At 38.1% G+C, this 14,514-nt stretch overlaps 1 protein-coding gene across 6 annotated transcripts in view; it reads left to right on the top strand.

The window, feature by feature from the left end:
• LOC123767922 (SNF4/AMP-activated protein kinase gamma subunit) overlaps nucleotides 1–14,514 on the top strand; it is a 246,500-nt gene that overhangs the window by 229,107 nt on the left and 2,879 nt on the right. For all 6 annotated transcript variants that reach the window (XM_069306620.1, XM_045758053.2, XM_045758052.2 and 3 more), the window contains 5 exons: nucleotides 3,889–4,001; nucleotides 6,550–6,727; nucleotides 7,207–7,385; nucleotides 9,725–9,928; nucleotides 11,769–12,009. In XM_069306620.1, coding sequence (XP_069162721.1) covers nucleotides 3,889–4,001; nucleotides 6,550–6,727; nucleotides 7,207–7,385; nucleotides 9,725–9,928; nucleotides 11,769–12,009 — 915 coding nt within the window. The remainder of the gene's footprint in view (nucleotides 1–3,888; nucleotides 4,002–6,549; nucleotides 6,728–7,206; nucleotides 7,386–9,724; nucleotides 9,929–11,768; nucleotides 12,010–14,514) is intronic.

The raw sequence follows: 14,514 nt of genomic DNA, 5'->3' as shown, positions 1-14,514 counted from the left end.
TATTGGCTACTATAAAAATTGTGTGAGGACCCTTCATCTAAATAATTGTACACTTGTAAATTGAGGTAAAGATGAAGATAAAAATGGTGAAGGTGCGAGCAAGGGCAGATGACGACAGGTGCCAGGAGTGTGGAGATGGAGCCAGCCAGTGTGTTGGCACTGGTGGTGGCGGTGGCTACCTTGCTCCTCCTCTCCATTCCCCACACTCCCCCTTGATGACTTCATATAAACAAGTTCTCACAAACTCGTCACTATTGTCGTGCAAGCTAATCCATGTTTGAGTTGAACTTGGAACAGTTGCTGTGCCACATTTCATCACAAGCTAGCATTTACATTTTAGCATAGTGTGATGTTGATAGGATTTTCAATAGTGTTCAAAGTTTGGAGAGAATATGGCATTTGTGGGCAACAGGAAAGCTTATTTATCGTGCCATAGCTTGTCGTGAGAGATGTGGCGAGTAGCCTGGCACGTACTGTTATGATGATTCGCCTGGATAATGGGTAGATTGAAGTGAGATCACAAGAAAGAGTATTCTGGATACATTAGTGTTGAAATAATATTCTTAGGTGAGTGTTGCAAGTTATCTGGACACTTGGCATACTGTTTACAACACATTTTCCACTTACTAAAAGACTTTCATTGTATGAGTTATTAACTTTGATGAAGAAAAATGTAAACATACATGGACATAGAGTATATATATTTACATTGTTATTAAGCTTTTATTAATTGTAAAGAATAGTATTAACACAAATTGGGTGATGTATTTGGTGGAAAGCAGGAGCAAGGTGTGACGAGAAGTGTGCCGCGCTTCGTGAGCAGACAATCGGTAGTGATCGGTGTAACAAAGTCTCGATCATTATCACAATGTCAATTTGCCTTTATACGTATAGTAACTACTTAACGCCTAATTTTGAAGAGGATGAGGCAGTTTACCCCCTCTCACAAATCACGGTATTTGAACCTGTACGTAAGGCTGATACTGAGGAGTTTCTCAGCACTATACAAGGTAAATTTAGTTAACTAACTTAAGTGTATTGTTGATTTGGTCAATATATTTAATGTTTGTCAGGTAGTACATTCCAGCATGAATCTTAAGTGTGGGTGTGGAACCACTGGTTTTGTGGTAATCTTGTATATTTATCCTGGTTGGCTTTGGAAAATGTTATTTTTGATAGAAATCATTACTTGAAAGGGAAGCTGTTTTAGTATTGGAATATCCTACTATATTAGTGAGAGAATGTGCCAAGTAATGGTGATGCCTTACTTTGTACAGTACTTTTTTTATTGCATATTTGGTACACTATTAAGTATATGGAGGGAAATTGAATAGGGACTGCAGTAAATTGCATGTAAACATTTACAGTATATCTAAACTGTGCGCTGGAAACAGTTTAAGCCCTGTATAAAATGTGGGCTTAACTATTGCTAAATGCATGGTTCTTTCTTGTTCTGTGTTTGATAACTGCTAGAATGTCTCCTTATGAAAAAATTAATGCAATTGTGGCCTACTATGCTTAAAATGTTAGTAATGCATCCTGTTTGAACATAGTCATTCAGCTTTAAATGAAGAAAAAGAACTTACTGCCCTGCTCTTTTTTGACATTGAATGCCCTTCAGGTGTGTCACTTAACCCAAGAGGATAGACAAGTTGAGTATGACATTTATAAACACATGGTTTATTTGTATCTTTTCCTTGAAAAAATAGATTAAAATTTTTTACTTGCTACTGTTCAACTATTAATTTGACATGAGGGTGGGTGTTGAATATCATGGTTATGTAATTCGAGAGATTGGCATGCCAGTGGCTCAAGAGTGTAGCCAGGAGCCTGTGTGCACACCAAGGCACCCGGTGCCTCGGGCAGTGGGGGGGGGTATCCATCTGAGCTTGGCATGTATGAATTACTAAAAAAGTGTAACACTTTCATACCTAGAGTAGTGTGTGAAATTGTCTTGAGTCCAAAGTTTCTATGAGTGGAGTGATACTAGTGCTCTAGGGCTTCGCTACTGTCTCCCTCCCTCTTGTGGACAACTTTGGCTTGTGTGTGTTTTCTCATTAAGAAATAGTTCCTTTCTCTTGTTTCTTCTCTTTTTCCTCATCTTTGTTGTTATCTTGTTCAGAATTGTCACTCACTGAGTATGGAGAGGAACCTGTGATTTGCAGGAAGGTCTCTGTAGTGAATGTTGGCCGGAGTTTAGGGGTCAACCCGTTGCAGATGGCGGCATGCTAGTATGTACTTACGATGTTCAGTATTGAAGATATTGCTAGTATGTACTTACGAAGTTCAGTATCAGTATTGAAGATATTGTTCAGAACGTGTACATATACTGTGCAGAACAGTACTGTATAACAGGTGGTTGGTGTACCTGTATATTTGGTCATTTGCCCGCCACAGTGTGAATACAAATTAAGTCATATTATAGACAAACGTTGAACACACAAATGATCCTTGCCACACCATTGAGAAAGTGTGAAGCATGGAGACACACTATGGTGTATCTTCCTGGCACAGTGACATGTGGCCTGCCAAAGTATGCCAATAACAAGTTTGAATATAGTGCATCTACCCATTATATATAAATTCTGTACATTTCAGTTAATAAAACAATATTTAGAAGTGTCTAATAATGATATATATGTTACAATTATCAATAATCTCTGCAGTGTTAATAAAAATATTTAAGTGAGTATTTTTTGTTATTCTTTTGTATATTATCAAAATTCTATCACAATGTGTGCACATTATATATTGCATACATGTGCACCCTCTGCAGCATGCATACCTGCATGGTGCTCTACATGGTGCGACTCCAGACTCGAGTCCATACCTAGTTAAATACACGACAAAGTTAGGGAAGATTCAGAGGTATGCTAGGAGGTAGGGCGCCTGACATCTGGGTGGTCAGCGCTTCGGATTTGTAGTCCTAAGGTTCCAGGTTCGATCCCCGGTGGTGGTGGAAACAAATGGGCAAAATGTTTTTCACCCTGATGCCCCTGTTACCTAGCAGTAAATATAGACCTGAGAGTTTGAGAACTGCTAAGGGCTGCTTCCTGGGGGTGTGTAACAAAAAGGAGGCCTGGTCGAAGAGGCCGCAGGGACGCTAAGCCCTGAAATCATCTCGAAGATAACCTCAAGATGCCACCAGAATAGTCCCTGAGCCGAGAGTTATGAGTAAAGGCTAGGGGAATTACCTCACATTTCTGGAAGACAGAAGAGTTAGGCGAGACTAGGTGATCACCACCTACAAAATTTTCAGGAATTAACAGGGTGAACAAAGATATACTATTTAGCCTGGGTGGAACACAAATAGGAGGACACAAGTGGAAACTTACTACTCAAATGAGCCACAGAGACATTGGAAAGAATTTTTTCATTGGAAGTAGATAACAAATGGAATGCATTAGACAGTGATGTGGTGGAGGCAGACTCCATACACAGTTTCAAATGTAGATATGATAGAGCACAATAGGCTCAGGAACCTGTAAATTAACAGTTGATAGGCGGGACCAAAGAGTCAAAACTCCACCCCCGCAAGCACAACTCGGCGAGTACATCCTAGTGCAATACTCACTAAATAGCTATAACTTGCTGATTAATTATCATTGTCAATTACACTTGGCATGTATTGATTTAGTAAGATTTACTTCCTATTTTATTTCCAAGTTTACTGTAGCAGTTCCCTTTACAACGTGTTTAATAAGTCAAATATTCGTGTGAGGTGTTGATGCTCGTTTATCCAGTTATCCTCATTGATGCGACAAGCATTCTGGTCATAATATGTATAATAGATATAATGCTTAAAATAAATTTTTCTTCATCTACTGACATCCTAGCATTGTATATTTTTAATGTGTTAATCAACCCTAATATATGATTTTGTTACAGAGGAGGATGAAACGCAAATTTTTGTCAAGTTCTTCGAGTTCCACCACACTTATGACCTAATCCCCATCAGTGCCAAACTCGTGGTTTTTGACACCAGGCTCCAAGTTAAGAAGGTGAGATGGTAAATTTGTATAATACTATACATTAAATTTAGTTAAGGAAAAGGATTATTCCTTCATAGAATTTTCAAAGGGTAAACAAGTGTGAGGCATACACTATGCTTAACACTTTAGCATTCAGACACTATTAAAATGCATCATCCAATCCTAGAATTTCCTAAAAACACTTTTAACTAATACAAGGGTTCATTAGGTAGTCATTGATGCTTCTAATGAAACTGCAGCTAAGAGCTGTTACCATTACATCATCATCACTTTTTTTTTTTTTTTTTATGAACTTATTTTTTCCATAAGGAATGAACAATGTTGTTCAGAATAAGATGAAACTAGAGCCAACTGTATACCAGAGCCTTGACTGGATTTCTTGCATATCTAAGTGTTGAGCAAACACATTCTAAATACTCCATTCTATTTGCACTTTCATGACAAAATGATTGAAATACACGAGTGCAATATAAGCAATAGATGATCAGAGGACCCATTCAAGATCACCTCGGCCAACCACCCATCATTCAAGATGATTATTGTTCTACCTGTGCACATTTTCTCTTTGCTTTGTAAATTACATATAAAAAAAAATGTGTGAGTTAAGTTCATCTCATTTTTACAGCTATATACTCGAATCATGTACACACATTTCCATATATTTTTTATTCACTTTGAAAAATAAATGAGGAATGTTGAAATGGTCATAAACTTTTGTACATTAAGCATAGTCACGTTCTATTACCAATACAACTTTTATTCTTTAACCCCCGGGCTGAGCAACTGTCACCAGCTGACATCCTTGTGGTGCTAAACACAAAAATTGTTCTAAAATTTTTTTATTTTTTTTTGTTTTGATGTTAATTAGCCTCCAGGAAGAGGCTAAGAGGACAAAAAATCCAAATAAAAAGTCTATACCACTTGTGGTTTAGCTTTTTTTTTTGGGGGGGTAGAAATAAGGTGAGGTGCTGCATGGGAATAAGTTTGTTGACTTATTTTAATTGTTTGTCACTTTATTTATTTAGTTTTTCCATGCTAACAGTTTACATTTGTCACTTGTACTTTTTATCATGTATAACTTTGAAGATATAAGTATGTATAATATGAGTATAGATATATAGACTTATTGATACTAATATATATATATATATATATATATATAAGCCTAAATCTTAAAGTTGTATATAGCACACAGTTTGCCTCAAATATATAGATGATAATCACTCATTTATTGCTGTTAAAAGTTTAGTGTCCCCTCTATGGCGGTCCTAAACGTTCAGACATTGGATGATGATGTTGCCAAACAATGGTCCTCATTTTCTTATTAAGACCCCTAGAAGGAAAGTGAGGGGTCTCTGGATTTTTTTTTTCAAGATGGGAGATGGTTATTGGAAGCCGAGGAAGCGAATGTGAGCCCTGTGTATGTGCACGACTAGTTTAAATATTTTAAATCTGCAAATCATATACAGTATATGATTTGTGTTGCGCCCTCCAAGGGTTAATCTCTACTCTAGAACATCCATTTGTGGACATTTTGATACTAATTTAGTTAAAACAAAGTAAATTAGAAAATGTATAAATATTTTAATCATCACTGAATGAAGCCGTGAGAGGCCTGGCATGTTTATGGTCAGTAAAGTTGAGGAAAGGGGGGAGTGGTATTGCTAAAGCGTTAAAGGCACTCAAGACAATGCTGTTTAGTTTTATTACCAATGTCATTACATTTACCAGAGTTCATGTGCAGGGGAATTCTGAATCTTCAGAATCTAACATTCTAAATTACAGTAACATTCAAAATTCAATGTGGTTTAAGAGACCCAATGATCATTTTAACAGTTCACCTTGGACAATGCCACCGCTATGGCAATGTTTACAGAATTAATTGGTGATTAATGTTAGTGTTTTCATGGTTAATACTTTCTTGACCCAATACCTTAGTCTGCATTGCACATTTTGGAAGCAAAGACAAAGTTTAATAATAATAAGTACAGTGTACTATACTGGACAGTAAATATAATATAAATGATTTGCTTGTACAGTACTGTAAATCATATGAATAAAATATATAGGTTATTATGCAAGTAAATCTACATTATTAGAGTCAGAGATTCTGTTGTCTGCAATTGTGTCTCATTGTGGTAAAGAAGAGTGGAACACTTTCAGAGATTAAATACACAAAGACTGGTAGGTGGGGCTAGCTGTTACCTAGCTTTAAAATAGGTACCTGGGTGTTAGTCAGTTGTCACGGGCTGCTTCCTGGGGGTGGAGGCCTGGTCGAGGACCGGGCCGCAGGGACACTAAAGCCCCGAAATCATCTCGAGATAATCTTAAGATGGGGCATTAAGCATCATTACTTACTCGACTGTCTGCCATTACTATCCCCACTCCCTCCCTCACTCTGTGCATTATTGTTCCCCTATACTCAGTACACCACTTGCATATTGAGACATGCCAGCCTGGCAAAGCCTTTCTTGAATGGCTGTGGTCAACATACATTGCATCCAGTTGTTATTAATATTTGAAGGAACATTATTGACCTTAAGTATTTTTGTTGCAGGCCTTTTTTGCATTGGTTTACAATGGAGTTCGAGCTGCCCCGCTCTGGGATTCTGAACGGCAGCAGTTTATTGGCATGCTCACAATCACAGACTTCATCCGTATTCTTCAGAATTTTTATAATTCACCGAATCGTAAAATGGAAGAGTTGGAGGACCATCGCCTTGAAACTTGGCGAAGTAAGTAAACTTTTGTTTACTTTGTTACTGTGCCCCTTCTCCCTACAGTACAACTTAAATTCAATGAACTACATGGGTCCAGCCCCAAATTTGTTGTAGCGAGGGATTTGTTGCAACCGGAGATGCCTCCAGGATGCATTTTCCCTGCCATACGGGCTAACTTCATTTAGGAAAATTTCAATGTCAATCTATAATATAATCATACAACTACCAAATTTAACCACACCTAGCTTATTTCTCATGTCTCTAGTCTCAAAACTCGTTTTCAAATGGTAGTGGGCCATACCCGAGTGAATGAAAACCTTGTCAACTCGACATGAAAGAAATCATAGAATTTGGTTTTAAATATCTTCAATAGCTTTCTCAAGCATCCATCCCAAGGTGCTTGGGATGCTAAACCTTTCCACATGGCTCAAACTATTTCTAGAGTTTGAACTCAATAAACTATGATGGTAGTGAATGATTTTTAATGTTTGCAGCGGTACTGAAGGATGAAGCTCGGCCGTTAATCAGCATTCGACCGGACGAGTCTTTGTATGTTGCTATACGATCTCTCATCCATCATAAAATTCACCGTCTCCCCGTCATCGATCCCGCCACGGGCAATGTTTTGTATATTGTCACACACAAGCGCATTCTCAAGTTCCTTTACTTATATGTAAGTATTTTTGTATTTTCTTCTGTAATGCCAGTTGGTTCTGTCATGTGTCATATATTTTTGCTTATGGCATGTATTACTTTGTGTAGGTTATAACTCAGATCTCAAGTCTCCATAACTGCATTCTTGTGTGTCTATACTATGTTTACACATAGTTTAATAATTAGAAAACTAAAAAAAAAAAAAAAATTTTTTATTTAACTTTTGTATTATTATTAATGAGATACAGTATATGGAGGAATGAAACTTCATGCATAATTTGAATTTTTCTCATGTGTTGTTGAACATGGAAGATATTTATAGTTATCAGGGGGTGTTCCCATGTGACACACATTAGAACCATTTTAAAAGTTATTCGGGAGGGAGATGGTTGGTCTTGTGTAAAAAATGACATGAGCATTGCTGCTCCAAAATGTCTTGGCTTCAGGCATTAAGCACATGACGTATGCCTGATGCCAAGTGATTATTACTGTAGTGCCTAACGATATCCTTGGAAGTTATGGAATTGATGTAACAACATAGAGATATGATATTTAGCAAGAACTGTCAAGACACTGAATTTGTTTTGGAATGTGTCTTAGAATGTTCACAGTTGTAACTCTTAATGGTTTATAGATGTAAATTCTTTATTATTACAGTTAAACTTCAAACCTATAAAAATTAAGGTTTTGCTTCAAATTTTATAGGTTTTACTTAGTGTGCTTTATTATTGAAGAGTTTAATCTTTCAGCCCTCTATCTAGATTATATACATAAATGGCTTCCCTTCTACCAAGAGGAGCCTTGTACTGTAATGTAAGTACATACAGTACATGCTGTCTGAGAGGCTTGCTTATTGCTTGCTCTAGCACCCAACCTACTTGCCTACTACCACCAATGCTACAGTCACTGCAACCATCACTTCTTAAACTGAATGTAAATAGGACAAAGGAGCTGGGTTGAAAACAAGTTGCAGCTTCGGCATTATGGTAAAGTGAATAATTCATAAATGCAAATGACCTGGGAGTAGTCATGTTGGCTGACCTTAATTTTAAAGAACACAATAAAATACGTGTCGCATTTGGAAGAAAAAAGTAAGGCTGGATAACAAGAGCTCTTTCAAACAAGAGGTGCCGCATAAGTGATAGTACTAATCTTTTTAAAAAGTACCATCTAGTGTGGAATAAATTGTGATGTATGTCTCTCATCTGCATTTTAAAAAGAGTACAATTAGAAGGATTTTGACTAGATCCAATTATTTAGATATTTCTATTCAAAGTTAGAAAAATTTTCGATTTTGGGAATATCTCGAGAACCTTAATTGTTAAAATCTATTCTATTCAATAAAATATCTAAATAATTGGGTTGGGACCACCTAAAATTGTTAGAGGCTGTAAGATACAAGCAGGTTGTGAAATGTGTTTAATAAAAACTGGAGATGGAGAAATTTATGGTAATTTACAATCTGACAGCCAGAGGAAGACGCATAGCAATACAGACGAGAGGGAGATGGAACGAGCAGACCAGACTCAACACAGTGGAAAGAAAACCTGTGTAGGATCATTGATCCAACAAGAGGAAGGTTAATTAGTAGCAGGGGTGTTTATCTAGAACCAGACACAGGTCAGAATATAGTGTTGAGTATGAGATGGTCCTTGGAGTCAGCAACCACTGCATTATTGTGTCCAGTTAATGTTACAGCTGAAAGAGGATGTAAACTCAAGAAATGGGTTGAAGAATAGTACACACTACAGATGTGTTGAATACTGGAGGGCAAGGATCAAACTACAAGAAGTTCAATGGAAGAATGAATTGGAGATAAAGACCACATATCAGATGAAGGAATTTATTGCCTGGATGCATGCCAATGTCAAAGCTGACTCGAGAAAGAAGTAAGAGAGAAAAGCAAAGTAAACCTTGTGTTTAATGGGAAATAATTGGAAGAGGAGGAGAGGTCCAGAAAGGCATAGATCTCAGAGGTGACAGTAAAGCAGTACTACAGGTAAACAATGAGTACAGTGCTAAAAGTAATACTGTATTACATTTCCAAAAATCTTTAGCCATAATTCTTAAAGCCTCTTTGACAACTGCTTTTAGCTATCTTATTGATTTGTTTTCCAAAAAGTTGTCATATCTCTAATTGTTTTCTTGCGATGAAAATTGTCCTAAAAATGCTAATTGTGGAAATGTACTCTGAATAAATACTCAAGTCCATCATAGACGGAAACTCATACTAGTTTTGTTAAACTAATACCAGTCTTTTGCAGCTCTTTATTTACTGTATATTCAGAAATATAGAAAGATACATTTATGGCTCCTAAGCTATGCTTGACTTTTTGTAATTACTTGTTCTCCCCACAGATCAATGAGCTGCCCAAGCCGTCCATCTTGCAGAAGCCACTAAGGGAATTGGAAATAGGCACGTATAAAGATATAGAAACGGCAAGTCAGGATACGCTCATCATAGAAGCTCTTAATAAGTTTGTGCAACATAGAATCTCTGCCTTGCCTATTGTTGATGATGAAGGAAAGCTTGTTGACATATATGCCAAGTTTGATGTCATAGTAAGTATCATATAATTGAGGAAGCCACTGCAGCATTTGTACTTGTGTAACTCAACTCTTGTATTCCATTTTTGAAGACTATTAGTTGAGGTTGACAGATACTCGTATAGTCTTTAAACATAAATGAAATCAATGCACGATATAATGTCTAATGCCTTAAAACAGTACATAAAATAGATAATTAGAAACTGCAAATATCCAGGAGCATTGATAGGTGGTGGGCAGTCGGCTGGTTTCTCCTTAACACCCATGGCTACTTTATTACTATCACTAAATACACTGCTTATTCTGCTTCCAATGCTGCTAGTGTCTATTTCCTGTTTGTCTTGTCCTCTCTAATACTTTGGGGAAACTGACTGTACACTTAATGATAGACTTGAGGAACACAACGTTCTCGAGTCTTGTCCTCCGTTGTCTGTCACAGCTCCCAGTACACATCTTTCATCTCCTCCCAGCTACTGATGCTCCCATAGTCCCTCTCTCTCCCAGTTACTGGTGCTCCCATAGTCCCCCCCCCTCTCTCTCTCTCTCTCCCAGCTACTGGTGCTCTCACCCAGTAGCTGGGAGAGAGGGAGTATGGGAGCACAAGCAGTTGGACATCCAGTGTGGCCATGACCACAACCAGTAATAGTTCTAGACAGCTAGTGTGACAATAACCATACCAGCAAGAGTTTGGACAGCCAGTGTGACCATGACAGGTGGATATGCCAACCTGTCATGACAGATTCAATAACAAGGGATGCCATACCAATGATAATTTTCAAGACACTAGTGCTCTCTAAGGTGGAATATTGTTGCACTCTAACAGCCCTATTCAGAGTAAAGAAATTACTGACCTAGAGTGTGTACAAAGATCCTTTACCACTAGAATTCACTCTATAAATCTTGGGACCTATTAAAAGTTCGAAATCTGTACTCTCTAGATCGTAGGTGAAAAAGATGCATAATGATCTACGCGTAGAAGATATTAGAAGGACTGGTTCCAACTCTGAACAAAAATAACATCACATGAGACCAGTAGGCATGGCAGGATGTGCAAAATATCCTTGTTGAAAAGCAGAAGTTCAATAAGTACGCTGAGGAAGAACTTTATCAACATCAAGGGCCAAAAACCTTTCAACGTACTTCTACTACACATAAGGAGCGTAATTGGCCGGCCTCTCACAGTGGCCAAGAGGTAACTCGACAAACACCTCCAAAAAATACCTGATCAACCAGGCTGTGATTCATACATAGAGCTGCGAGCAGCTGCGTCCCACAGCCTGGTTCACCAGACAACCAATTGGGAGGCCTGGTCAGAGACTTGGCCATGGGGCCATTGATCCCCGGAAGCTACACAAAGTAACCACAAGGTAGTCACAACCACACTGGCAATAGTCCTGGACAATCAGTGTAGCCCATGACCACACTGGCAATAGTCCTGGACAACCATCCAGAACTATTCCTGAAGGAAACCAACCTTTCTGAGGTTTCCTTGAGAAAGTTTATTGTTCAGCTTTATTCCGAGCAGACTGTAAACACTCAGTTGGTGTGTGACTCGGCTAACCTGTGAAAATATTGTTGCCGGTACAGTCATTAAGATTGACTTTCACAAGGAAACTTGGGACAAGCAGGAAGTTTCAAGAAAAGGCACTTAAAAAAGCAGCACTGAGGAGAAAATTATTCACAGTTGGGAAAACAAAATGAAGTCATACAATTTAGTATGATCTTTTGGCTTTATACATATTGGGGTGAAATAAAGAACTATTGGAGAGACACCATACTGTGTACCTCTCAAAGCTCAGTACTGTATTGCTTTATTCTTTAAGTAAATTGATTACCTGTTTTATCTCTTTCACAGAATCTTGCTGCAGAAGGAACATACAATAATCTTGATGTGACGCTCCTCAAAGCAAATGAGTACCGCAACGAGTGGTTCGAACAGGTTCATAGTTGCACGCTCGATGAAACGCTCGGGACCATCATGGAGCGTATCGTGAGGGCAGAAGTGCATCGTTTGGTCGTGGTGGATGAGAAAAGACGGGTTGTGGGTGTCATATCTCTATCCGACATTCTCAAAGAACTCGTTCTGAAACCATGTAGTAAGTAAGACGTATTTTCTTGCATTTTGTCTTTGTCAGCATTTGATCCCAACTTCCAGTACAGTACTACCTCTTTTGGCTGAAGATTAGAGGCTATGCTATCACTAACTGTACCAAAGATTAGGTTATGTACTAACTATTTTTATGGAGTTCATGTAATGACTAAAATACCTCATTTAGCTTATTTAGCAATAACCTTTGCCTTGTAGGTTTTCCAATACTTGTCCATATTAGGTCACTCAGAAGGAATACCTGTATTCTTGCAGTCTTGTATTATGAATTAAGGATTTATTTTCCTTGGCTACAATTGCATTGAACCCCTTCACAGTTTTTGGGTACACAGCTTGATTTTGATAAAAAAAAATATGACCATTTGACTTATCTCTTATTGGTGTTTTTCTCCCTCCCTCCCTTACTCCCTTTACTTTCACTCCCTCAGTCTCGCTAAACTCTGTAACTCAGGTATGGGGGAAAGTCTTCATTTTCTATTTTATTAAAGTGCATGAAAAAACCCATTCTTTATTTTCATTGTAGAATTTCTTGATTTATATGTGGTGTAGTTTCACATGCAATCATGAGTTCCATAATAATGCAGTAGCTGACTAATAATAGTGTATTTGATCTATGATAGTGCTCTGTTGCATCTAGTTAAGGCTGATATTTTGGTAGATGTTGCTCCAACTGCCAGCACCTGTAGGTAGTGTGGTGGTGCTCCAGTACACATTACCCATAGGTAGTGTGGTGGTGCTCCAGTACACATTACCCATAGGTAGTGTGGTGGTGCTCCAGTACACATTACCCATAGGTAGTGTGGTGGTGCACCAGTACACATTACCCATAGATAGTGTGGTGGTGCTCCAGTACACATTACCCATAGGTAGTGTGGTGGTGCACCAGTACACATTACCCATAGGTAGTGTGGTGGTGCTCCAGTACACATTACCCATAGGTAGTGTGGTGGTGCTCCAGTACACATTACCCATAGATAGTGTGGTGGTGCTCCAGTACACATTACCCATAGGTAGTGTGGTGGTGCTCCAGTACACATTACCCATAGGTAGTGTGGTGGTGCTCCAGTACACATTACCCATAGATAGTGTGGTGGTGCTCCAGTACACATTACCCATAGATAGTGTGGTGGTGCTCCAGTACACATTACCCATAGTCAACTGTGAAAGTCTGTCAAAAACTATTACAGGTTTCAATATGTAGAAGAAAATAGAATGTGTTGCAAATAGTTGCATGACAAGGATAGGAAAACTGACAATAAATTGTATTCAGATTCCCTGATATGGTGTACCTAATTCTGCTTTGTAATAAAATGTACTTAATCTGATTATAATTTAGTGTGTGCAGTTTAGTTGAACCAAGTTTTTGTCAGCACGTTCTATACACACACAACTATAAAAGCAATACATATACAGTATTAAATACTGTACATGGATGGTGAAATACTAAAGAAATTATTCATGACCTTTGAGACCAAAGCTGATGGCCCCTCGGCCCCTCCTCTTTCCCATGTTTCATCTTGGAAACTTTAGTGAGGCTAGCCTGAAGCAATCTGGCCTCCTACTTTAGACACAGACATTCTACTTTATAGACATAGATACTGTTACAAGTTTAAAAAAAAAGCTCTAGAGCTAATAGATGCTTTATAATAAAATGGACAAATTTTTTTGCTTTGTAGAAAACAAAACTAAGTGAGGTTGTATTTCCAAAGCTATTAAATTTAGAGGTGAAATTAATTAATAGAAATTATCACTTATTACCTGATGCCACATATCCCGTCATAAAACCAAAATACGGAGTCTGCAGCATGACACAAATGGCATCAATATTTTAAAAATTAATAGAAATTCCATTTCTTGTCCGAATATTAAAGGACTTATTTTAAAATGTTCGCCAACTTCTTCCCATTATCTGTATACCCCACATGGCATCCCGATCCCTGCCAGGTGGGTGCCTACCCACGCTTGAGGCTCGCTGTTCTCGTGACCTCGCTCGTGACAGCCGCAGCCTTCCCTCGAGTCAAAAAGTTTCCCCGTTCTGGTTATTTTATCTTGGGTATGTTGTTGTTACCAGTTATATAAACACTGCAAATTTACCTCCAAATGGATACTGATCAAGAACAGATCCAATCCATGACAAAAGCATTGAAAGAAACATGTATAAAGGAAAAGTTATTGAGTTTTCATTGAAAGTATAGAAAAATGAAACTTACATGTTCCTATATGCAAATATCCCTTTACAGCATTCTATTGTGAACAATTTGATACCAAATTGAACAACAACACGAAAAATGAGGTCAGAAAGCTGAAAAACATAAACATTTGCATGCGGTGGCGAGTTCACGTGCACCACTTTGGCTACCTTGAGGTGCACGGCGGGTCAACGAAAGTGTTAATGAAAGGGCACTTTCATTAACAATTTGCACAATTTTGAAACTCAGGACTGATCCATAAGTCTTGAGACTGATGGATGCCTACTACTACTATTCTTAGCAGT

Source organism: Procambarus clarkii, chromosome 58, assembly GCF_040958095.1.
Source record: "Procambarus clarkii isolate CNS0578487 chromosome 58, FALCON_Pclarkii_2.0, whole genome shotgun sequence".
Lineage (NCBI taxonomy): Eukaryota > Metazoa > Arthropoda > Malacostraca > Decapoda > Cambaridae > Procambarus > Procambarus clarkii.
The sequence above is the reverse complement of the archived record's forward strand: the minus strand, read 5'-3'. Positions and strand labels throughout refer to the sequence as shown.